At 38.5% G+C, this 27,158-nt stretch overlaps 2 protein-coding genes across 3 annotated transcripts; both read left to right on the top strand.

Annotated features, from left to right (window-relative positions):
• Positions 1 to 12,043: 12,043 nt before the first annotated feature.
• LOC141488642 (C-C motif chemokine 4-like) lies at positions 12,044 to 13,410 on the top strand. 2 transcript variants are annotated; one of them, XM_074188888.1, is made up of 3 exons: positions 12,044 to 12,116; positions 12,697 to 12,811; positions 13,302 to 13,410. In XM_074188888.1, the coding sequence occupies exons 1-3, from the start codon at positions 12,044 to 12,046 to the stop codon at positions 13,336 to 13,338; spliced, it is 225 nt and encodes a 74-aa protein (XP_074044989.1). In that variant the 3' UTR covers positions 13,339 to 13,410. The 2 variants fall into 2 exon arrangements, with proteins under 2 accessions (XP_074044989.1, XP_074044988.1); XM_074188887.1 differs by having other exon boundaries at positions 13,287 to 13,410.
• Positions 13,411 to 19,073: 5,663 nt separating this feature from the next.
• Positions 19,074 to 20,859, top strand: LOC141488643 (C-C motif chemokine 4-like). The gene is made up of 3 exons (XM_074188889.1): positions 19,074 to 19,210; positions 19,826 to 19,940; positions 20,386 to 20,859. Exons 1-3 carry the CDS (start codon positions 19,138 to 19,140, stop codon positions 20,471 to 20,473), a joined length of 276 nt encoding a protein of 91 aa, XP_074044990.1. The 5' UTR covers positions 19,074 to 19,137; the 3' UTR covers positions 20,474 to 20,859.
• The last annotated feature ends 6,299 nt before the right edge of the window (positions 20,860 to 27,158 follow it).

Genomic DNA, 27,158 nt, shown 5'->3' with positions numbered 1-27,158 from the left:
CAGAATCAAGGATGTTGAAGGAGAAGTGATAAACTTTAGATGGACACCGATGTAACAAATACAAAAGCCAATAGGAAGGAGAGTTATGGTCACCTCGTATCTGAAAAAGTATACAGCATGACCTTCATACCACTTTGATATCATAACTACTAGCTCTTAGGACTGTTGATTTAAAAAAGGCCCTCAGTTTTCTCATCCAAACTCCTGCTTTTACAAGTAAAGAAAATGTCACTCAAAGAGAGAAGCCTTGTTCAAAGTCACTCTATAAGGCAAATCCTGAATCTGGTCCCAGGTCTACTCACTTCAGATTTGGATAGGAAAGATACATCTCAAACAAATTTCAGGAAAAATGAAGGAAATGCATCTCCTACCCTACTTTTGAGTCCATAGTTAGAACATTATATTCCCACCCATGTAAATCTTTCTCTTCTTTAAAATGATTTTTATTTCCACTGAATAAAAAAGAATGTGATTGTGATATATGATATTTGCATGCTTTAAAATGTTCCATAATTCTATTTATTTTTTCATACCTAAACTTTTCCCCTGAACTTTATTACCTCCTCTCCTATGCCCCAGAATTGTGTAAAACTTTGCCTGAAGTCAGAAGGACTAAGACTGAATTCTGAATCTATCACTTCTTGATTATTAAAATTTTGACAAGCCATCAACCATATATATATAATATATATATGTATATATATATATATATATATATATATGGAGAGAGAGAGAGAGAGAGAGAGAGAGAGAGAGAGAGAGAGAGAGAGAGAGAGAGAGAGAGATTCTTCAAATCATCTGATGGAGTGTTGGCTGGGACACTGTGAGATTGAAGTTTCAGAGATGGGACTTGAACGTAAGTCTTACTTACTTAAAGCTTAGGATTCTATTCATTCTATGACAAGACTCATAAATAGATTAATAAGAATCCCAAGTCTTATTGCTTCATACGGATTTCATGAAGATGGGATAATCAATGTCAAAATCTTTTAAATCCTTGAAATATACAGTATAAGGTGTTAAAATCTATGCACAACAAAGCAGAAGAGTTGAACCAAGATCAGAAGTCTTCATTTCATGGACCTGCTCATTTGCCCAAAAATTGCTCAAGAGTACCCTTATTAAATAGCCCTAGGTGGTTCCTCTGTGTTGATCATTCTCTAGGAACGTAAAGATGTGAAGCTAATGGACCTGGGAACATGTCTAACAACTGCTTCTGACTACTCTTATGACCTTGGACAGAGCACTTCTCTCTGGACAACTGTTTTTTTTTACCTAGAAAATGAAAGTATTGAACTAAAGCACCCTAGTATCATAGAGTCAAGGAATTTATGATTTCAATGTGGTATGAAGGTCATGTTAACTCGTCGTCCAAAGCAATGGTCAACACAATTCTCTTTCCTATTTGTTTTTCATTGTTTCAACTGTCTCTGATACTAACTCAGGTTCACTTCTTCCTCCTAATACACTTGCCATCCTACCACATATGTACTTCTCTCTCCATTCCCTCTCCCCTCTCTCCCATGATAGGAGGAAGGGAAAGAACTTCTGTTATTGGTAACAGCCATAGATTCCGGGACTCAGTTTTAGTTTAAAACTCCTACCATGACATCAGATCTGCACAAGATGTCCATTCCTTTTATATTCTTTTTTTCCTCCCTGAGCACCCCCAGAAACCCCTATAAAAAAGAGGGCCCAAGCAGGAGACAAAGGCATAGACCTCCAGTCTCTTCCTTGTGTTGTGTTCTTCCAAGCTCTCTCTCCTCACAAAGACCACAGCACAAGGAAGATCCTCCACCAGAAACAATAAGAATGAGGGAAGCAGAGTAAGGGAGACATGAGGCATAACATCTCCATTGAGTCTAGGAAAGAGTAAATAAGGGCATAGAGTCTGCAGCAAAGGAAGGTAAGGCAGGAACAGATGATCTTACTAATCTCATGCCTCCCTTTTCTTTTCAGTAGGTTCTGACCCTCACCACCCACTGTTTCTGCTATATTGGCCAACAGTTCCCCAGAAAACTTGTAATAGATTATTATGCAACCATCAGAATATGTTCCTAGCCATGTATGGTGTGAGTATCTTCATACTGAATCTCTTCTGAGGGGATAAAAGGATAGAGGATGGCAAGAGGAAACAGGGTCATTGGGCAACTTACTCAAATGGATGAATCAAAAAAGTCAGGGGAAATTCTGTTTACAAGGAAAAGAAGTCTCACAAGTAATCCACAGGAAACATTAGGTTCTCCATGGAGTAAAGGGGGTTGCCATTCACCCAAAGGGGAGGTAGAAATAAAAGCAACAGGAGGTGAGGCTTTTTGAAAGTCTCATCATTGGAAAGGGCTTTAGGGAGAACCTGAATGACTCAGAAAGATCTGACAGAAATTGCTAGAGGTGAATCTTCTCCCTTAAGACCCTCCAGAGAGGGGATGGAATAGTCACTCCTAAACATGGGGAGAACAGAGAGGAACTTCTCTCCTTCTTTGACCTCTCATCTTTCCTTCTCTTCATCTTCAGGTTATTGACTAAAAAGAGGCTAGAAGGTGGGTGTCAACCCCAATGATGCCTGGGTTCAGAGCTATGTGGAAGACTTGGAGCTGAATAGAGGTGCTCTGGGATCTTGATCAATGAATCGTAAAGGGGAATGGATGAAGTTGGATTCAGTCTTCCCAGACTCCAGCCTTCTGGAGATTCTCTTCCCCATTATAATTCTTTCTAACTTCTGTGATTCAACTGATACAAATTATTTTGTGTCTACTTTCAGCATTTGTTTTCATTATTTACACTTCTGCATGATACCTGTTGCCTTCTTCCTTCGAGTTTTTTAGGTCTGTTGGATTTCCCCGACCTTCTGCAGCATAAAGATTGCAGAATAAAGCATTTAAAAGCTGAACGTTTTTGTTTTGGTTTCATTGTTCTTTGAGAAGATGGGGTTCAAGCAAGGAAGTTCTGCTCTTATCATACTAGACTGGGATAGCATCATTGAACAACAAGTTTCTGTAAAAGCCCTGTGTTTTCAGTAGACTGCCATCTCACTTTTTTTTTAGATTTTTCAAGGCAATGGGGTTAAGTGGCTTGCCCAAGGCCACACAGCTAGGTAATTATTAAGTGTCAGAGGTTGGTTTTGAACCAAGGTACTTCTGACTCCATGGCCATCCACTGCACCACCTAGCTGCTCCTGCCATCTCACTTTTAGCAGTTTGATGGGGTTTCCAAATATCCCGCTTTCTTCAATGTATAGAATCTAACATCAAGGAATAAAGAGGACGTATTTCTTTTTTTTTAGAAAGATTTTATTTATTTTGTTTTACAATTTTTCCCCCATTCTTGCTTCCCCACCACCACAGAAGGCATTCTGGTAGTCTTTACATTGTTTCCATGGTATACATTGATCTCAGTTGAATGTGTTGAGAGAGAAACCATATCCTTAAGGAAGAAAAATAAAGTATGAGATAGCAAAATTACATAATAAGATATTGGGTTTTTTTTCCTAATTTGAAGGTAATAGTCTTTGGTTTTTGTTCAAAGTCCACAATTCTTTCTCTGGATACAGATGGTATTCTCCATTGCAGATAGCTCCAAATTGTCCCTAGTTGCTGCACTGATGGAATGAGCAAGTCCATCAAGGTTGATCATCACATTATTAGTGTGTACAATGTTTTTCTGGTTCTGCTCATAAGAGGACTTATTTCTACTGGTCTAGGCTAGTAAGAACCTTCAGGAAGTCTTATGGTCAGGCTAGGTATCCACAGTTTAAGAAAAACTGAGAAGCTGGAGAATTTTCTGAGGATGGCAACCAGGGATATGAAGTATTATAGAGTCACAAGAGGATGACTTGAAGGAATTAGGGATGTTCAGTAGGGAGAAGAAAAGAGCCACATCAATCACGATTTCTCTTTTCAAAGACTGGATAGTCTTCCTTTGCAAACGTTGAGATTTGAGCTCTCTGAGACCCAAGGGTAGAAGAACCAAAGACAAGGAACAGATTTGAGGTCTGGCATTAGGTAAAGCTTCTTAACAATTTTAACTTTCTAAAGTGGAAATGGACTCCCATTAAGTTGTGGTGGGCTCCCTCTTCCATGAATTTATTTACACAAAGAATGTGGTAGTGAGGATTTTGGTTCTTGTCATTTAGGCAATTCAATCATGTCTAATTCTTTGTGACCCGATTTGGTGTTTTCTTGAAGCAATAAAGGAGTAGACTGCTATTTGTTTCATTGGATAAGGAAAAGGAGGCAACAGGGATAGGTGGCTTGCTAAAGTCCCTATAAGTAGTAAGTGTCTGAGGTCATATTTTAACTTAGGAAGATGAACCTGCCTTACTTCACACCCAGCATTCTACCCACTAAAGCATGAGTTCTTGAAATGCATCCAGTCTTCCTTGGCATTCCCACTTGGCCCCTGCCAATGCATTGGCTGTATGATCTGAGACAATTCATTCAACCTTTCCCTCCTAATTATCCCTTAAGGCTGCCTTGAATCTGACATGAGATAACAGTAGAACATGTTTTGAGAGAAAGGTTGTTTATTATTCTTTTTTTTTGGATAGTGATGGTTGAGGGAGGGCAATGTTACCATTCTTCCTGCCCTGCCTGATGCCAGGTAACCTGGGGAAATGAAATTCTAAAAGATATTTGAAAGGGATTGAGAAAGAAAATGAATCCATATTGGACTTCACAACCTCTCTGGTTCCTCTGAACTCCAAATTCTTGATAGTTTACTCCATAACTCCCATTCTTAGGAGATTTTGATGTCAACAAAGGCCTCTCAACAACACATGGGAAATAGCAAGGAGTATTATACTCATTTGATGGAAAAGGAAATTCAGACTCTGAGACATTATTGATTTTCCCATGAGTATAGAGCTAGGAAGAATCCATGGCCAGGTTCCAATATTGTTCTATACTTTGAATACCAGTATAGTGTCGGCTCTATGACTGGGCTGGAATAGTCCCCACAGGGAATGAAAGTGAAGTAATCCTGTTCTCTCCTGAAGAATTAAGAGGCTTTCAAAATAACCCCGGGAAAAACAGAGAAATCCCAAAATATACCTGTACCTTCTTTGATTTCCTTTTACAATATAATTTCATTTTTGCCCATGGATATTTTGTACCATTCTTTTCTGAATGTCTTTTACTGTCATCTCTTGTTGTCTCATTGTCCATGGGATTCTGCCCCATAATTTTGTCACATCTTGCCTGAAGATTTTAAAAAGAAGCAGAAAAATATCAAACTAAGGGAATTTAAAGCATTAGGAAAGGAAATGATGAAGGATGAAGATAACTGGGTAACATTTCCAGGGATACCTTGCTTACTAGTGAAAGTCAGGGACAGGGGCAGCTAGGTGGTGCAGTGGATAAAGCACCAGCCATGGAGTCAGGAGTACCTGGGTTCAAATCTGACCTCAGACACTTAATAATTACCTAGCTGTGTGGCCTTGGGCAAGCCACTTAACCCCATTTGCCTTGCAAAAACCTAAAAAAAAGTCAGGGGCAGAGATTGTACCTCAGTTCCTCCAGTTCACTTTCAATATTGCCCCATGCCCCCTGTATTGGAGGGGAAAAGAGCAGGGAATCCACTGAATCTGTCCTGACTAGACATCTGGGTAAGATTCTCATATTGCTCTGAAATTCATATAAAAAAGAAATCCTCATTTGCTACTGATATGACAGAATACTGAAAAACCCATCCCATCTGGTTTCTTCTTTTTTCCTCCTAGGGATAGTAGAATATAATGAATATGGCCCATTTCTTTCTTTTTTTGCCTCCTTCTTCTCCCACAGCTCTAGTCTTCCATGGGAGTCTAAGATATTTTGGTGGATTTACTATCTGATTGAATTTTTAATTCTCCAACTTTTTGAGGACATTTTCTTTTGGCATTTCCATAGTGGGTCTCCATACTTCCTTGCATCTCCCTATGTCTCATGTGACTCAGTTCATGTAGAAGGACACTGAAGAAGAAAGCGTGACTTAGGATTCTCAACACAGGGAAGAAGAGGAAATTCTGAGTCCAGAGAAGAACCATAGACAAACCTATATGAAGACAAACCGAACCACTGACCAGAAAAAAATGATATTCAAACTTGTCAGAGAGTTTCCTAAATTGCCATGACTCTCACACATTATTAATTTATTCTTTTTTATTATAAAAATATCAACAAATAAAAACAGCTCAATGCATGAAGAACAGAAAAGAGGAGGATTTAAGAACCTGTGAATGTCTCCTGTATATAGTTTGGTGGTTTAGTGATTTAGATTAAGTTTGTCATATTGGTAAATCAACTCCCTTCCTTGCTTCTCTCCCCTTCTAGAATTTTTCTTCCCTCGACTTTTTATTGTTGCTCTTCTTTCTTCTATTTTTACATTATAGTCAGTTGCCCCATAGAACTCATCCTATATAACAGATTGTACATACTCAAAGAAAACACGTGTTGACCAGAGCTGAAAATGTCTGCCTCATTTGGCATCTCTAGTCTATCACAAGTTGGGGAATATCCTTCATCCTCAGGTTTCTGTTGAAACATTTCCTTATAACAATGATCAGTATTTTCCAGTTATTAGAATTTGTTTTCACTGACAGTACTCCAGTCATTTCATCAGCTCTTTTCAATTTCTATTTACTTCATTCAGAAGAAGTATATGAACATGACATGTGAACATGGCAGCATGTTAACAAGCCCATGGATGGGAACTACAATCAGCAACAGCAACAGTGGAAAAATATGGAAGTAACTTTTATGATGGACTTATCATAAAGAATGTGATCCACCTGAGACAGAGCTGATGGTATCAGAACACAGACTGAAACACATTTTTTTCTCTTTCCTTTATTTTATTTCTCATGAGGTGACTTGGTAAAATTCACACAACTAGCAAGTGTCTGAGGTCACATTATATCTTAGGAAGATGAGCCTGCCTGACTTCATAGTCATCATTCTATCCACTAAAGCATCAGTAAGTTCTTGAAATGCATCCATTCCTTCCTGGCTTTCCCACTTGGCTTCTGTCAAAGTATGAGCTGTGTGATCTGGGACAATTTATTCAAACTTTCTCTCCTTTATCCCTTAAGGCTGCCTTCAGACTGACATGAGATAACAGGGGTAGCAGAACATGCTTTTTAAACTTCAAAGAGCTAAAGTGAGTGAAAGACTTTTTATTATCCTTTGTTGTTGTGTTGTTTTATTAGTTAGTGGTGGCTATGGGTTAGCCCACAGAACCAAGGTGACCGATGAGAAGAAACCCATGGGAGATTTGAAAGGGATTGGGAAGGAAAATGAGTCTACCTTCAATTTCAAGATATCAGTAGTTCCTTCCAGCTCAAAATTCTTGATCCTCTCATCCAGTTCTCTCATTCTTAGGGGATTTTAATGTCAACAGAGAGCAGACTTTTCTTTCAAGAATCAATGAGGTGCTCAGACTGACCAATATGACCAGAAAGGGTAATGATCATTGTTGGAAGGGTTGTGAGAAATCTGGGACACTATTACATTGTTGGTGGAGCTGCGAACTCATCCAACCTTTCTGGAGAGAAATTTGGAACTATGACCAAAGGGCAACAAAAATGTGCATACCCTTTGATCCAGCAATACTACTACTGGGTCTATACCCTGAAGAGATGAGGAAAAAAGGGTAAAAACATCACTTGTACAAAAATATTCATAGCAGCCTTGGTTGTGGTGGCAAAGAATTGGAAATCAAGTAAATGTCCTTCAATTGGGGAATGGCTTAGCAAACTATGGTAAATGTATGTCATGGAACACTATTGTTCTATTAGAAACCAGGAGGGACGGGAATTCAGGGAAGCCTGGAGGGATTTGCACGAACTGATGCTGAGTGAGATGAGCAGAACCAGAAAAACATTGTACACCCTAACAGCAACATGGGGGCAATGATCAACCTTGATGGACTCACTCATTCCATCAGGGAAACAATCATGGACAATTTGGGGCTGTCTGCGATGGAGAGTACCATCTGTATCCAGAGAAAGAACTGTGGAGTTTGAACAAAGACCAAGGACTATTACCTTTAATTTAGGAAAAAACCTGATATCTTATTGTCTGATCTTGCTATCGCTTATACTTTATGTTTCTTCCTTAAGGATATGATTTCTCTCTCATCACATTCAATCTAGATCAGTGTATACCATGGAAACAATGTAAAGACTGAAAAATTGCCTTCTGTGGGGGGGGGGGGATTGGTGGAGGGAAGTAAGAGCGGGGAAAAATTGTAAAACTCAAAATAAATAAAATCTTTATTAAAGAACCAGTGAGGGGGTGGCTAGGTGGTCCAGTAGATAGAGCACTGGCCCTGGAGTCAGGAGTACCTGAGTTCAAATTTGACCTCAGACACTTAATAATTACCTAGCTGTGTGGCCTTGGGCAAGCCACTTAACTCTATTTGCCTTGTAAAAAGCTAAAAAAAAAAACCCAATGGGAAATAGGCGCAGAAAAGAGGAGTGTATAAGAACCTTTGAACTTCTTCTGAATATTGATTGGTTACTTTAGATATATATTAAATTAATCACAGTGATAAGTCAATGCTTATTTCCTTGCTTATGACCTCTTGTAGAATTTTTTTTCTCCTTTCAGTTTTTCAGTATTTCTCTTTCCTTCATTGCTCCTATTTTTGCACTGGCAGTTGCCCAAAGAAGTCCTTCTATTTAATGGATTGTATATAATCAAATAAAACAAAAGTGTTGGTCAGAGCTGTAAATGTCTGTCTCATTTGGCATCTCTAGTCTATGACCTTCCCATCTAAAGATGGGAAATAGTCATCATCTTCAGGCTTCTGCTGAAACATTAACTCATTGCAGTGATCTGTATTGTTTAGTCATTCGAATTTGTTTCCACTGACAGTACTCCAGTCATTTTATCAGCTCCAGGTTCTGTTAACTTCATTCAGAAATAGAAGTAGGTGACCATGGGAACAGAGTAAGAGTGTTTAGCAGGTCCAAGGAAATCATCTCCTCTGGTCATTATTCTGGATGTGAGTAAAACAACTGGGAACACTGGAAAGTAGCTAGAGAGAAATCAAGCTTATAATAATAATAATAATAATAATAATAATAATAATAATAATAATAATATCTCATACCATGAACCCCAAGAAGCTGCATATGTCATTGTGGGAGTTGGAAAAAAAGCCCAGGAAATATAAGTCTGGGTCCAGGGTTGAGGATTTGTGTGTCAGAGTGGTTTCATCATGGGGGAAAGAGAAGAATGGACAGAGAGAGGAAAAAATGTGTGTGTGTGTGTGATAACGTCCAGGATGCTGAAGAGGAAGAAATAAACTTGAGGTAACAAGAGAGATTAATGGAACAAATTCAAAACTGTACAGGAAGGAGAGCTAGGTTATCCTTTATCTTAATGGTCTTTCATAGTGCTTTGATATCCTAATTGCCTAGATCTTAGAACTGTGGATGCAGAAGTGGAAAGGCCCTTAGTTGTCAAGTCCCACACCAACTTTCACAATCTAAACAATCTGGAACAGTGTGGTCTCTGGTTTAAGGTCATTCTAGTTGTAAGTGGTGGATACTGAATTCAAACAAATTTCAGGAAAATTGAAGGAGATGGCTATCCTATTTCACCACTTCTGAACCCATTAAAGAGTAACATTGTATTCCTATATATCTCTCTTTCCCCCAACATTTTGTTTTTTGTTTGTTTTCTCTTTATTTTAATATTAATTTCATTTCCATTGGGAAAAAAGGACATGATGGTATATATTACAAGTGTATACTTAAAAATTCCCATAATTTAGTCATTCTTTCATATATACATTCCTCCTCCAGAGATACTTTATCCTCTTTCATGGAGGTGTGCCCCATGATTTTATCAACCTTGCCTGAAGTCAAAAGACCCAAGCCTGAATCCTGAATCTATCACTTCCTGGTTAATAAATTTTTGACAAACCATCTAACAATAACAGCTAATTATATGGCAACTATTCAGCAAATAATCTGATTTGAGTCTTGACTGGGGATGATGTGACAGTATTGTTATTATTAAGGACATTTCTAAAATGTATAAAGAACTGAGTTAAATTTATAGGAATACAAATAATTCCTTAATTGATAGATGGTCAAAGGATAAGAACAGATAGTTTTCAGATGAAGAAACTAAAATTATCTATAATCATATAAAAATCTATCAATCATTATATGATTAAAGAAATGAAAATTAAAACAACCCTGAAATACCACTTCACACCTATCAGATTGGCTAAAATGACAGAAAAGGAAAATGAAGTGGGATGTGGAAAAACAGGGTCACTAATGCATTCTTGGTGGAGTTATGAACTGATTCAACCATTCTGGAGAGCAATTTGGAACTATGTTCAAAGGGCAATAAAACTGTCCTACCCTTTTATCCAGCAATACCACTACTAACTAGGTCTGTATCCCAAAGAGATCATTAAAAAACAGGAAAAGATCCATACATATAATAATTTTTATATCAACTTTTTGTAGTGACAAATTTGGAAAAGGAGGGTATAGCCATCAATTGAGGAAGGGTTGAACAAAATGTAGTAAAGGAATGTGTTGGAGTACTGTTGTTCTGTAAGAAATCATGAGACAGATTTCAGAAAAACCTGGAAAGACTTAGATGAACTGAACTGATGCTGATTGAAGTGAGCAGAACCAGGAGAACATTGTACATCTTAACAGCAACGTTGTGAGAGGATCAATTATGATGAATTTAGCTCCTCTCAGCAGTTCAATGACCATGGACAATTCTAAAAGGCTTGTGATGGAAAATGCCATCCACAAACTATGGAGTTTGGATGTAGACCAAAGCATACTATTTTAACTTTTTAAAACTTCTTTTATGTTTTTATTTCTTTTTCTCATGGTTTTTCCCCTTTAGTTCTGATTCTTCTTTCACTATATGACTAATATGGAAATTTATTAAACATGATTATACATGTATAATCTCTATCAGATTATTACTATCATGGGGAAGGAAGAGGTTAGGGAGGGAGACAAAAATATGGAACTCAAAAACTTATAAAAAGATGAAAGTTGAAAACTATCTTTGCATGTAATTTAAAAAATAGAATAAAACAGTCTAAAAAAAGGTCACAAAGATAATAAATTTCAGAGATGGGACTTGAACCAAAGTCTTACTGTTTCACATCTATGACTAATCAATCTATGTCAAGTCTCATAAATACACTAGAAATAAGAATACCAAATCTGTCAACTTCATAAGGTTTTGTGGAGATATGAGATAATCAATCTTAAAATCTTTTGTATACTTAAATTATTATACAAACATGTGCTTTTAAAGTCATCAAATAGTAAAGCAGACAAAGGAATAGCCCAGTCCCAGAGTTCTCATTTCATGGTCTTGTTCTTGGCCACCTTTTGCAAAAGCTTGAATGCAATAATACTAGGTGACTCCTCTGTATGGACCATTCTCTGGGAGTATAAAAATATGAAGTTAACAAATGTGATAATATATCCAACTTCGACCTCTGAATATCAATGTGATCTTAGACAAGTAACTTCCCTCTGGAATACAGTCTCTTCAGCTGGAAAATGAAAGTGTTAAAACAACCCAGCATCTTCCTAAGTCTAATTGTGGAATCCTATGGTTAGGGCAGTTATGGTCAAACTATTATGAAGATCATGCTGAAGTTTACTTCAACTCAATGGCCAATGAAACTCTTTTTTTCCTATTTGTTTTTGCTTATGTTTCATCTTTGTTTGCTGCTAGCCCAAGTTCACCACTTCCCCTTTAGCATCCTAGACAGCACCACATGCACACTTCTCCTCTCTCCAGCCTCCCTCCCCTTTTCTCCATGATGAGATTGCATATGAGGGAGAAAACTTTAGTTCTCTCTGAATTCACTTTTCAGTTTCCACTTCCCACCCTCCCAAGAACTCAACCTTGGAATTTCCACTCCTCTTATGTTCCTTTCCTCTCTCCAGATACTCCCCAAAACCCTATAAAAATAAGGTTCAAGCCTGAGAGAGAGAGGCACAGACCTCCAGAATCTCTTAACTTGTGCTCTGGTCCTTTAAGCCCACTATCCTCTCAGGATCATGAAGGTCTCCTTAGTTGCCCTCTCCATCCTCATGGTCATGGCCTTTGGCTCTCTGGTATTATCTGCACCAAGTGAATGAGCTTCCTGCTGCCCTTTGTGGTTGTTCCCAGGCTCTGGTCATATATAGGCTGGATAGAATCTAGACAGGAGATGAGCCTACTATGAATATAGGGATCTGTTGAGGGTTGGGAAGGGGAACAGTATAAGGGCAGGATATTTCTGTCTTTTGGACTTGAAAATATTACCATGCCCTTGTCAGTAGGCTGGTTAAGTATTAGACAGAAAAAGAATGAGAGCAGAAAGGGAACTAGTTTGGATTCTATGTCTGGCTGTGTTCTTATTCTGGCTTTGTTGTTAATTATACATGTAATCTCCAGCAAGTTATTTGCTTGGCAAAGGCAGGAATTAGATTAGAAGACCTCTAAGATCTTTTTTAGCTCCTACACTTTGAGTTTTTTCCCCATATATCTCCTATGGGGATGGGAACAATGAAAATCAGAATTGGTACTGAGAGAAGCAGGGTAAAGGAAATATGAAGCATCACATCTCCACTCTGTTTAATAAAGAATATGGCCCTTGGATGGAGTCGACAGTTAAGGAATGTAAGGTGTGTAAGAGCTTACTAATCTCATGTTTCATCTTTATTTCCAGTGGGTTCTGACCCTCCCACCTATTGCTGCTTCTCCTATGTCAGCCAACAGATCTCCAGAAAAATTGTAATAGATTATTATGAGACCAGCAGCCTGTGTTCCCAGCCAGCTGTGGTGTGAGTATCTACCTTTTTGGTGTGAGTATCTACCTTTTGACTGTCTTCTGAGGGGATACAGGGAGAAAGGATGGCAAGAGTGAAATGGGGCCATTGGGTCACTTGACCAAATGGCTGAATCAGAAAACTCAGGGGAAACCCTGGTTACAAGGGAAAGAAATGCCACAAGTGGTCCCTGGGCAAGGTTGGGTTCTCCATGGAGCAAGGCAGAGGAGTTACTCACTCAAGGCAGAGAGTGAAACAGTGCAACAGGACTCTTATGTCAAGCTGAGGATTTCTGAGAGATTCCCTACTGGACAAGTCTCTAGAGAACCTGAATGATTCAGAAGGGTCTGAGGGATATTGCTAGTGGTGAGAATTGTCCCTTAAGGTCCTTCAGAGGTGTGCAGGAAATGGTCAGTGCTGGGCAAGGAGGGAACACAAAGGAACATCATTCTGCCCATGATTTCTCATCTCTCCTCTTCTCCCTCCCCAGGTTCAAGACCAAAAGAGGCCAGCAGGTGTGTGCCCAGCCCAGTGAAATCTGAGTTCAGAGCTATGTGGAAGACCTGGAACTGAACTGAAGTGCTCAGGGATCTTGAACAATGAATCTTAAAGGGAAATGGATCAAGCTGAGGAATTCCACAGTCAGAGGCAATCTGCCCAGACTCTAACCTTCCTGAGATGCTCTCCATTTTATGATTTTTTCCTTACCTGTGAGATTTAACTTATGTAAATTATTTGGTGTTCATTTTGGGTATTTGTTCATGCTATTTCCTATTCTGAAAGAAAATTGTTCCCTATGGGGACCTCTCTTAGTAGCCTGTCTTCTCCTCCTTAGAGTCCTTTGGGTCACCTGTTTGAATCTATGAACATCTATAGCATAAATATTTCAGAATAAAAATTTAAAAGCCGTATGTTTTTATTGTGGTTTCAATGTTCTTTGGGGATGATGGGTTCAGGAGAGAGAGTTCTCTCTTTTCATATAAGATTTTCATAACATCATTGAGGCAATATCCCCATTGTTCTGGTTCACTAAGACCACACAAGGAGTCTTGTGGTCAGTTTTGGTATCAGTTTACAAAAAGTTCAGGAAGCTGAGGTTGTGAAGTGCCAGAGTCAGAAGAACATGATTTGAAGGAACTGGAAATGTTCAATTGGGGAGATGAGAAGAACTATATCAGCCACAATTTCTCTTTTCAAGTACTGGAAAGTCTATCCTTTGGAAGCACTGAAATTTGAGCTCCCTAGGGACAAAGGACAGTACCAAGAGATTGGATTTGTTAAGGACCTAAACTTCCTGACAATTATAACATTTCAAGCTAGAATGGACAACATCAAGTTGTGGTAAATTCTCTCTCTCTTGGAGGACTTTAAATAGGGGCTAGCTGACCAGTCCCAAATGATGTAATAGTAGTGATTTTTTTTCAGTCACCTTTTGGAGTAGATTAATTAGCTTTAGTTGTGCTTCAGTCATTTCTGATTCTTTGTGACCCCATTTGGAGTTTTCTTGGTAGAAATGCTGTAATAGTTTGGACATTTTTTTCTCCAATTCATTTGACAAATGAGGTAACAGAGGCAACAAACTTGGGCTACTTGCCCAGGTTCATCCAACTAGAAAGTGTCTGAGGTCAGATTTCAACTTATGATGACTTGACTCTCAGCTTTTTTATCCATTAATGCAAGTGTAAATTCCAGAAATGCATTCATCCTCCTTAGCATTCCCACTTGGCCTTATCCAGGCATTAATTGATTATCTTGGGCAAGCCATTCAAACTTTCTCTCCTGATTGCTCTTAAGACTGCTTAGGACTGCTCTTGATACTGACATAAGTAAATATAATGAACTTTAGTGAGGGCAAGGCTTTTTTAAACTTTTTTTAGGGTTTTTTTTTCACAAGGCAAATGGGGTTAAGAGGCTTGCCCAAGGCCACACAGCTAGGTAATTATTAAGTGTCTGAGGCTGGATTTGAACTCAGGGACTCCTGACTCCAGGGCTGGTGCTCTATCCACTGCACCACTTAGCTGCCCCTGGGAAAGGCTTTTTATTAACCTTTGTCATTTTTTAGTTATCAATAGTGGTTGAGGGTGTGCAGGGTAACTTTTCCTTTCCTACCTGTAGCACAGGATTGCAGAGAAGAAACCCCAAGGGAGATTTGAAAAAGATTGGGAAAGAAAAGAATTCACATTGGATCTCATGCCCTCTAAATTGACATTTTGCTCCAAATTCTTGACGGTCTCATTCAGTTCTTCCATTTTAAGGAGGTTTTGATGTCTCCAAAGTACTGACTTTTCTCTCAATAGTCCATGGGGGAAAAGAGAGGAGTATTATTATTTCCATTTGATGAATGAGTAGACTCAGACTCTGAGTGATCTTGATTTTTGTTCCATGAACATACAGCTATGAAGAGTCTGGGTTCCAACAGCCCTTTGCACTATTTAGCATACTCTACCAGGCTGGGCTGGAATGGTCCCCACAGAGAAAGAAAGTAAAACAATTCAATTTTATTCCTAAGAGTTGAGATATTCTCAAACTGACCCCAGGGTGGAAAACCCAGGGAAGCCCAAAGATCTGCCTGTACTTTCCTACTTCTCTGTTGACAATATAATTTTATTTTTGTCAATAGATATTCTACACATTTTCCCCCTGAATGTTCCTTACCCTCATGCCTTAAAATAGATTTTAAAGAGAAGAAAAAAAAACTTAGCAAAACTCATGGAACATTAAAGGATTAGTAGTGGAAATGGTAAGTGTCTAAAGGATGAGATTGATTGGGTGACTTCTCCAAGGATACCATACTTGCTAGTCAGTATAGTGGGCAGGATTTGTACCTCAGTATTGTTAACTCTAAATCCAACTCTCTAGGTACTACCCTCTATTCCTTGTGTTGAAAGGGAAAAGGGAAGGCATATACAGAATCTGATCAGATTTGTCATCTGAGTGGGATCCTCATTTCTATCTGAAATTTATGAGAAAAATGAGTCTTCTTTGTTCTTACTGATGGAATGCAAAATCTCAGTCCATTTTCCTTTTCCTTCTTCCTTATTGGTTCAGAATAGTGTGAATATGGCTCTTTTCCTTCCCTTTTCCCATCCTCTCCCAGGACTCCAATCTTCCAGTGGAAATTTGACTAAAATATTTCTGTGACTTTGAACCTTTAACTCTCTATGTTTTAGAAAACATCCTCCTCTGGGATTCCCATATTTTGGTTCATATTCCCTTGAATCTCTCTATTTATGTGACCCAGTTTAGTAATAGGACACTAAGAAAGAAAGAGGGAGTGACTTAGGACTTTCAGCACAGGGAGAAAAAGGAAGCCCTGAGCCCAGAGAAGAGTCTCCATACAAACCAATATTACGGCAAGGTTAGGTTCTGCAAACCCAATCACTGACCAGAAGAAAGTGATATCCAAGTGTCTCCCAAATCTCCATGATCTTCCCACATTATTAATTTATAATTCTTTATTCTAAACATCAAAATAACAACAAATATGAATATTTCAATATACAAAATAATACAGAAACGAATATGGTATAAGAATATGTGAACTCCATACAGTTTGGTCATTTTAGATGTCTATTAAGTTTATCACAATGTTAAATCAACTCCCTTCCTTTCTTATGTTACCTTATAGAATTCCTACCCTCAATTTTTCATTGTTGCTCTTTCCTTTATTTCTCTTATTTATCCATCATTATATGTTGACTCAAAGAATCCTTCTATACTATAGATTGTGTATAATCAAAGAAAGCAGATGTGTTGGCTATAACTGAAAATGTTTTCCTCATTGGAATCTCTAGTTTGTCACTTTCCTATGTTGGGGGATAGACTTCATCTTCAGTCTTCTGTGGGAATGTTTGCTCGCCACAGGGATCAACTGAAGAATTCAAATTTGTTTTCATTTACAATCCTGTAAAAGAGGACATTCTTTTCCTCATTTCTCGAAAAGTGAGACCTGGAAAAGACCTTAATTTTAAATTGCAAGGACTTGAATTATCTGCAGGGCCATCTCTGGTTATTTTGATCCCTATCTGGCCACTACATCCAGATGACTTCAGAGGAGAAAACAAGGTTGGTGACTTTGTACAGCCTCCTTCACTTAAATCCGATTCATTTGCAAATCACAGCATCCCATTCCTGAAGTCATGGTTTTCTTGGAGAAAGAAGGAGGAGCTCAAGTCATTTCATTAACTCTTCTCCAGGTTCTGTTTACTTCACTCAGAAATAGAGAAGTAGAAGCAAAGGAATATGGGAGCAGAGTCTTTAGCAAACCCACTTGGATCATCATTCTGGATGGGACCAAGACTGCTGAAAAACTGGAAAGTAACCAGAGGAAATTCAAGCCTAGACTAATGTCTCACACTATATACCAGAAGAAACTACATGTTTCATGGTGAAAGTTGGAAACTAAAAAGGAACTCAGAAAATGTAAGACCACGTGAAGACGTGAAGTTTGGTTTCTCAGCAATTTCATCATGGGGAAAGAGGGCAGTGGATGAAGAGAGGAGAAATGTGGGTGTAGTGTGATACCAAGGATGCCGAGAGGGATGTAATAAACTTGAAACAGCAATAGAGACTGATGGAACAAATGCAAAACCAAATAGAAAAGTATTATAGTCACCCTCAGCTACAGTCGGACATACCATAATTTGTCTCAAATATAGTGATGTCCTTTTGGTCTTCTGGAAAAGAACCAACCAACCATCTGAATGTGAACTTCAAAGAGCATTGATATCATAACTGCCTAGATCTTAGGACTGTGGATAGAGAAGTAGAAGGATTCTTAGCTGTCTAGTCCAACAACCTCCTTTTATAGCTAAAGAAACTGTGGTCCAGAGAGACCATTCTTGTTCAAGGTCATTCTAGCAGTGAGAGGCAGATTCTAGATCCTGCCCCTACAGGTCTGCTGATTTCAGCCTTGCATGGGAAAGTTAAATCTCAAACACATTTTGGAAAACTTTAGGAGATGCATGTCCTACTCTACCACTTCTGAATCATGATCAGAACATTGTATCTCTACCCACGTACATCTTTACCCACAGGTTTTTTCCCTCTTCTTTTACATGAATTTCACTTCCATTGGATAAAAAAGAATATTATGGTATGTATGGTAGCTGTAGACTTCAAAATGTCCTATAATTCTATTCATTTCATATATGTACAATTTTCCCCAGAGACTCTCATGTTAGCTCCACTCTCATGGGACTGTGCCCCTCATTTTGTCAAAACCTGCCTGAAATTAGAAGGCTTAAGGTTGAACCCTAAATCCATCTCTTCCTGATTATTAAAATTTGCACAAGCATCCAACAGTAACTGCTAATTATATAGAAAATATTTGATAAATCATTTAATTAGAGTGACTGGGGGCACTGTGAAGTGAAAGATCACACAGTAAGTTTCAGAGATGAGACTTGAACCAGGTTTTCCTGACTTGAAGTCTAGGACCCTACTCATTTTATGTCAGGAATGATAAAGAACCTGAAGTTAAGAATACCAACTCTGATTGCTTCATAAGTTTTTGTGAAGATTATATGGGATAATCAATGTCAAAATTGTTAGATCCTTAAAGTGATATACATGTAAGGTGTTAAAATCAACACACAACAAGCAGACAAAGGGATGGGCCAAGACCAGGAGTCTCCATTTCATGGACCAACTCATGGTTACCATTCATGCAAAAATTGTCCATGAATGCTCTTGAAGGACCCTAAGTATGTGTCACTTTCTGTGAACATAAAGATATGGAGTTAACAGACCCGGCAATTGCTTCTGACTACCCGTGTGACCTTGGAAAAGTCACTTCTCTCTGAAAAGCAGTTTCTTTAGCCAGAAAATGAGAATGTTGAACTAAACCACCCAGAATCCTTCTAAATTTAAAGGCAAAGCCTACATCAAAGCAGTTATAATGACAAAGTAATACGAAGGTCCTGTTGACTATTTCTTCAAATCAATGGGCAATAAAACTCTTCTTAATGTTTTTGCTTATGTTTCATTTGTCTCTGCATCTAGTTCAAATTTACCACTTCCTTCTAACACCCTAGCCACCCCACCACATGCACACTTCTCCTCTCTCCATTCCCCCCTCCTCTTTCCCACACGATGAAACTGGGAGAGAGAACTTTAGTTCTTGCACTGGTCTTACACTTCCTGAGCTTACTTTTAGTTTCTAAGGGCTATCATGACATCAGCTCTCCACTGGAATTTCCATTCCTTTTATGTTCCATCTTCCTCCCTGGGTACTCCCAGAAACCCTTATAAAAAGGCGCTCCAAGTAAGAGACAGAGCCACAGGCCTCCAGAGTCCTAGCTTGTGCTCTGCTCCTCCAAGTCCTCTCTCCTCTCAGCATCATGAAGGTCTCTGTGGCTGCCCTCTCCATCCTCATGGTCATGGCTTTCAACTCTCTGGCATCTTCTGCACCAGGTAAGTGACTTTTCTGCTACCCTCTATGGCTATACCCAGGCTCTGGCCATAGGCTGAGTAGAACTCTGACAGAAGAAAAGCTTAATGTGACCCTTGGGATCTGTTGAGGGTGGGGATGGGGAGCATTGAAAAGGAAAGTCAGGAGCAGGAATAAGAAGCATGTCTATACCTTTTGAACTCTTCATGCCCTTGACAATATTTTCTGGTTGAATATAAGATGGGGTCAGAAAAAGAGCAGAAAGCAGAACTAGACTAGGTTCTTTGCCTATGATCTCATTCTAACTCTGCCACTAATTGCCCATGTGACCTCCAGCAAGTGACTTCCTTGGCAAAGGGAGGAATGGAATGGGCACATCTCTGGCATCCCTTCTAGCTTTCATACATTGAATTTCCTCAAAATATCCCTTATTGGAGGAGAACAGCAGATCTGATCCTTCTCTAGGAACAATGAGAATCATGTCTTTTACTGGAGGGAAACAGAGTAAGGGAGACATGAGGCATCATATCTCCACTGTGCCTAGAATAGAGGATGTCCTTTGGATGGAGTCTGCAGCTAAGGAATGTAAAGTGTGGATGTCTGACTTCACTAATCTCATACCTCATTTTTCTTTCTAGTGGGTTCTGACCCTCCCACCTCCTGCTGTTTTACCTATGTCAGCCAACAGATCTCCAGAAAAATTGTGATAGATTATTATGAGACCAGCAGCCTGTGTTCCCAGCCAGCTGTGGTGTGAGTATCTACCTTTTGATTGTCTTCTGAGGGGATGCAGGGAGAAAGGATGGCAAGAGTGAAATGGGGCCATTGGGTCACTTGACCAAATGGCTGAATCAGAAAACTCAGGGGAAACCCTGGTACAAGGGAAAGAAATGCCACAAGTGGTCCCTGGGCAAGGTTGGGTTCTCCATGGATCAAGGGGTGGGGAGCTACTCACCCAAGGCAGAGGGAGAAACAGAGCAACAGGACTCTTATGTCAAGCTAAGACTTTATGAGAGACTACCCACTGGACAGGACTCTAGAGAGAACCTGAATGATTCAGAAGGGCCTGATAGATGTTAATATTATTGAGGATTATCCTTAAGGTCCCACAAAGATGTAGGGGAAGTGGTCAGTGCTGGTCAAGAGAGGAACATCATTCTGTCCATGATTTCTCATCTCTCTTCTTCTCCTTCCCCAGGTTCCAGACTAAAAAAGGCAGGCAGGTGTGTGCCAACCCCAGTGATGCCTGGGTTCAGAACTACGTAGAAGACCTGGAGCTGAACTGAGAGGCTCAGGGATCTTGGGCAATGAATCTTAAAGGAAAATGGACTGAGTTGAGGAATTCTACAGCCAGATGCAATCTCCCCAAACTTTATCCTTTCTAAGGATTCTCTTCCCTCCTTATAGTTCATTCTAGTATAAGATTTAATTTATGTTAAATATTTGATATCTTCTTTAGTTATTTATTAGAACTATTTTTCCATTTCTGGAAGACACCTGTCCCCCATGGGGATGTCTCTTGACAGCTTAATCTCTGTCCCTCAGAGTCCTGATGTCACTTGCTAGATTCCATGAACTTTGGTTGAATGAAACTTTTGCAATAAAACTTTTTCAAGCTATATCTTTTTTGTTGTCATTTCAATATTCTTGGGGGAAGCAGAATTTAGAGGTCAAGTTCTGCTATGACCATACCAACTGCATGTCTACATTGGTAGACTAGAGTATTTCTGTAAAAGCTCTGGGGGTTGAGTGAACTGCCATCTCTTTTTGAGTCAGCAAGTTGATGGGGAAGCCAAGTTTGTTGAGAAGCAAATTTCCTGGAATAGAGAAACAATAGTCATGATGCTCTTTGGTCATTCTTTGGACTGCCAACTTTGAGTGGAACATTGGGAAGCTGGAGAATATCCTAGAGTGGGGGTGGAGAATGTCTGGGAGTATGAGACTAGTGAACTAGTGCTACCAAGATAGCCATAGACAGGATTCGAAATTCAATAAATCTAGATGCTTTATAGGAATGAATTAATTAGTTGTTTGACAAAATATAACAGAAGAATTTTAATTTGATAATTTTGTATAGACTTCAGATAATGTTATAAATATCCAAATATCCCATGGCAGAGAAAAAAATTTCCCACACCTTTCCTAGAGGAAGACAACTAAGAATGTGACTATAACCCCAAAAGGTTGAGTTGATAGAAGAAGTGATAGTTAATGTTGGAGAAGAGAAAAATCCAGTTTAGACATGGTTTCTATCTTCAAGTAATAGAAACTGTGACCCAAAAAGGAATATTCATCTGTGCTCTTTGAACCCGAGGACAAACCTAGTGCAGTTGTCATCATTTGAAAGGACCTAAATTTAGATCTGACATTAGGAAAAACTTCTTAATGATTAAAACAGTCCAAATTGTGATGACCTTCCTTGGTGGTCTTTAAATGAAAGAGAGTTGATCACCTGTGGAGAAGGTGACAGTGGGGATTTTTTAGTCATCTTTTGCACTAGGTGACTAAGATCTCTCCCCATACTCAAATTCTGTCATTCTGTGATATTATCAGGGTATAACTAGGAAATAATAATCACATAGGAGTTTTTCCAAGGAACTACCAAGGAAAGTAGAGGAGGCAACCAGGAAAGATGTTATCAGAATGAGCATTATTTTAAAAGATATAAATAGCACCAGAAAAAAAAAACATTGCTTGTACAAAAATATTTATAGCGGACCTGTTTGTGGTGGCAAAAAACTGGAAATTAAGTGAATGTCCTTCAATTGGGGAATGGCTTAACAAACTGTGGTATATGTATATCATGGACACTATTGTTCTATTAGAAACCAGGAGGGACAGGAATTCAGGGAAGCCTGAAAGATTTGCATGAACTGAAGCTGAGCAAGATGAGCAGAATCAGAAAAACATTGTACACCCTAACAGCAACATGGAGATAATGACCAACCCTGATGGACTTGCTCATCCCTTCAGTGCAACAACCAGGGACAATTTTGGACTATCTACAATGGAGAATACCATCTGTATCCAGAGAAAGAATTATAGACTTTGAACAAAGACTATTACTGTCAAATTAGGGGAAAAAGCATTATATTATTATGTAATTTTACTATCTCATACTTTATTTTTCTTCCTTAAGGATATGATTTCTCTGTCATCACATTCAACTGAGATCAATGTATAACATAGAACCAATGTAAAGACTAACAGAATGCCCTCTGTGGGGGGTGGGGGGAGGGAAGCAAGAATGGGGGAAAATTGTAAAATTCAAAATAAATAAAATCTTTCTTTAAAAAAATAGCACCAGAAAAAAAAAAGATTTTATTTGGAGTTAGAACATAAGGATTCAAATCCTGTATGACCATGGGCAAGTCACTTGCATTAGTTGTCTAGATGGTATTCCTTTTAAGAGTAATCTAAAAGGGGCAGCTAGGTCGTGCAGTTCACCAGGAGTCAGGAGGACCTGAGTTCAAAAGCAACCTAAAAATCATTTTTCTCATTGGAAGAGAAACCTAGAGCAAACTAGCCATTTTGAATTTAAATCACAAGATTTGAGTTCTTATCTAGCTATAGATTTAAAGAAAAATAAGATAAGGCATCTATTTTAATGGTCTTTATTTTTGTAATATTAGACTGAAGATTAAGAAAATCAACCAAATCACCCCCTCTCCAAAAGTAAAGTAATAAAAAAAGTAAAAAGTATGTGGATTCCTTATCTCAAGTCTCTCCCTCTTTTCTGACCATGACACACTGCTTAACCTGGAGAGGAAGAAGATGGGGAATCCACAAATTTTACCAGCATTGTCCTCTTGCTACAAGAAACACTCCATGACCTCAGTCTCATTTCCTCCTTCCTCTTTCAGAAGAACACAATGAAACTTTGCTTCTTTTCCTCTCTCTCAGTTTTCTCCCAGAGGATGCTGAGCAACACCAAAGTTTCCTGCAGTCCAGATCTGACTTCAAATATTTCTGAAGAGTTTTCTCTAACATCTAACCCTAATTCCCTTCTCTTTGAGAATATTCTCTGTGACTTAAGTCTTTATTGGATCCTTACCCAAATTTATGATCTCTTTCTCCTTTTGAGGACAAAGTTTTTCAGTTCATTGAGGTTATTGAGACTGAGAGTGGGAGAATGATGTGCAGAGAAGAAGGAGAAGCCTTGGGCATAGAACAAAACCACTGATCAGGCTTATAATGGAACAAGTCGTGTTCTTCTACAAGTCAAAGCAGTGGTCATTTCAGAATGGTTTCCAGACTCATGGAGTAGTTTCCTCCTCCAATTCCTTTGATATAAAAATAATTGTCAGGTCTTCATTAACTACTAATTTCCCCCCCTTTTTATTTTGAAAACTAAAATAACAACAAACAAATTTTTGAAGAAAAAATATATTAATCTGTGAATTTCAGCTGCATATAGTTGCTTTTTCTTTTTTAAGTACATATTTAGTTTATCACAATGGCAGGCAAACTCTGCTTATTGTTGGTGACTCCTTCCGGAATTTCTTCCATTCTCTTTTGTGTCTTTTACAAAATTTTTCATTGATTCTCTTTTCTCCTTCCTTCCTTCTTTCCTTCCCTTTTTCTTTTCAAAGTGATTCTTTATTGTTTTGGGGGTCAAGTACCAAATCCTCTGTTCAACTGTTAAAAGGCCTTCCCAACTTGACCTCTTCTATCTTTCCCAGTCTTCTTATACTTTAAAACCTTCTATGCATTCTATCATCCATTGTTCTTCCCACAATACATTAGGGTCATTTCCACTTCGTGCCCCTATGCTTTGCATTCTCCATAGGTGGATCCAACTCATCACAATTGATTCCCTTCACTTCTCTCTGCTTCCTCTTTCCCATTGTTCCTTTGCATCTCTTTGAAACATTGCCTGAATTTCTAGTTAGATATCTTTGAATAAATCACTAATAACTGAACTCTAATTTTTTCCAACTTTAAAGATGAAGATATTATTTTCTCTAAGTGAGAAGGAGAAATCTAGGGGAGAGTGAATTAATATAAAGCTTTGTATTAATCAAGCTTTGTCACCTATTTGTGGGTCAGCTCTCCATTTGTCACATGACTATAACATCAACTGCCAACATATCACCCTGAAAAATTACATATAGAGTCATAAATTAAGGTATGTTTAATTTCCTAAAATGCAGCCAGTTCTCCTTAGCATTCCCACCTGGAATCTGTTGGGCATCTGTGTGATCCTGGACAATTCATTCCTACTTGGGCAATTATATCCTGGTTATCCTTTAAGGTTGCCCTGAGTCTGATGTGACATAACAGAAACAGAAGAACATTCTTTTTAAGTTGTCAAGGGTTTTATTGAGAGAATGATTATTTATGTATTTTATTGTTTTGGTCATAGTTTCTTGGTGGGTGCTGTTTATGAAAAGTGTCATTTTTCTGGTTCTGCCTGCAGCACAGGACAGATTGCTGAGAAGATAAAATATGATTGAATGATTTTCCTATGAATACATAGAAAGTGTCCAAAACAAGGTTCAAACATTGCTACACAATTTCATAACCAATACACTGTCTTCTAGTCTGGGATGAAAGCGTCTTTATAGTGCATGAGAGTGAATATATTTGTATCTAAGAATGTAAGAACTTCTTCAGGGCCCCAGAAACTATGACCAAAGGATGTGTTTATACTTTTCTTGCTCTTCTTTTACAATTCAACTTCATTTTTGTTGACACATTTTTAGCATCCTTCTTTTCTGAATGTCTCTTGCCCAATGAGTCATCCTTGAAACAATGATTTTAAAATGAAGTGGGGGTAAAGTTCAGCAGAGATCATCAACACATCATATCTGGCCATTTATATAGTGGTAGACAAGCCCAGTCCCCTATCTCCATAGTGTTGGTGCTTTTCTCAACTCTTCTGTGAGGCTAAGGTTAATTACTAAAATTGTATGTATGCGGTTTCTTAAGTAAATGTAGAATTGGAGAAATGCAGGAGTGGTAGAAACCATAGAGGTCAATAAGACCAGTCTTCCACACAGTCTTCCAGCAATCCCCTCTACAACAATTATTGAAATTCCACAAGCTTTTATTAAATGATTACCATATCCTAAATTTTGTTCTAGGTGATGAGATTCCAAAGACAAAGTGAAATAATCACTATCCAGAAGGACTTTTTTGTTGGAATATAGAGAATATAGAGAAAAAAATATTTTAAAGCCATTTACAAAATCATGGTAATTACAGGGGGTGGAGAGGAAACACTATCTACTGGGGGGGAATCAAGGATAGATTCTTCCCTCCCCATTTTATAATGATCATAGTTTTGTTCATAAATTTCTGTTATTCATGAAATTTATTTATTTTGTGATAGGAATGGGTTCTTCTTGGAGGTTGATTGTGTCCTTCAATCTCAAAGAGGTAGCAACTGGGGAGTACGATAGTAAGATTTGTAGATAATAAGGATTGTAAGAAATGTGGGGAAGGAGAAAAATCCTTCCTTAATCAGGGATGGCTTTTTCAAAAGCCCAGAAGAGAAATATGCATTGATTTGGGAAACACTGGAACTTCTTGAGGAGGTAGGTGGGTAATGTGGCCAGACAAGCTTGAGGAATAATCAATTTCACAGTTTCTATGGTGGATTGATTGGGGAAATGGAAATTTGGAAAGGGCAAGGGGGCCCAACTGGAAAGCTATGCCAATATCCCAGGACAGAGGTGAAAAGGGACTAGATTAGGTTGGTGGTCATTGAAATGGAAAAAAAAGAAATAATACAGGAGAATTTGTGAAGGGAAACTTAACAAGATTTGACAAGTGACTGGATAGAGTTGAGGATTACTCTAAAATTTCAAACCAGTGTGCCTAAAAGGATAATGGGACCCTCAAAAAGGAAGCTGGGTTTATAAGGAAAATAGAATGCTCTGTGTAGAGTATGTTGGGTTTGAAATGCTACCTGCAGGTGAAATGCTTCTCAAAATTGTTTAGTGATGTGAAAGTGGACTCAGGAATGAGATCAGAAGATTTAAGGATTAAGGAGGTGAATGAAAGTATTTCAAGGATAAGCATAATTTAGTGATTTACTCAGGGACACTGCTTGTAAGATTCAGAGGCAGGATCTGAACTAAATTCAGCCTCTGTCCATTTTACCACCATACCTCTTCTGGAGAGGAAAAAGGCAGGAAATCCTTAAAATCTGACCAGACTGGTCATGTGAATGTGATTCCCATTTCTCAATGGAGAAACTCAGTGGAGAAAGGAGAAGTCCTCCTGCTTCCTACAGCTAAAGGAGAATACTAGACCGTAGGCTGGCTTCCTCCTCCCTCTTTCTACTTGACTCAGGACAATGTAGTGAGACTTTCTTTCCTTTCCTTTTTCTTTCTTCTCCCAGTGCTATTACTCCTTCCAGTGGAAGTCTGACTAAGATGTTTCTGTGGGTGTGCTGTTTCATTAAACTTTTGTTCACTTATTCTTAGAGGACTAAAATCCTTCTTTTGTCCCTACCCACCTTTGCATCTCTCCATGTCCCATGTGTCTCAGTTTAGGCATTAGGACACTAAAAAGAGAAACAGACAAACAGACATAGGATTCTCATGGAGGGAACCACAGAGAAGAGCTACAGTTCAAGCTTAAACAAGGTCTAGGCAGAGTTGTGCAAGACAAACCACTGACCATAAGGGAGTGATCTCGAAACTTAGGTTAAAGTCTCTCCTAATCTCTTTCATACCAAAAATATTGCCAGGACCCTTATAGACTATAAAGTGTTTCTTTTAATTATTAACATTAAAATATTAATGATTGCTCATATTTGAATATACAAAAAAGTACAGAAAAGAGGAAGGTGTATGAATTTGTTAACTTTTACTACTAAATACTTTTATTTTAAAGGATATATTAAATTTATCACAATTTTAGGTAAACTCTCCTGTTTGTTGGTATCTCCTTCCATTCTTATTTCTGCTCTGTGTTTTTTAATTTTTCTTCCATTCCTGTGCTTTTGTTTCTTTTTTTTTC

Source organism: Macrotis lagotis, chromosome 5 (assembly GCF_037893015.1).
Source record: "Macrotis lagotis isolate mMagLag1 chromosome 5, bilby.v1.9.chrom.fasta, whole genome shotgun sequence".
NCBI lineage: Eukaryota > Metazoa > Chordata > Mammalia > Peramelemorphia > Peramelidae > Macrotis > Macrotis lagotis.
This window is presented reverse-complemented; position numbering and strand designations above follow the sequence as displayed.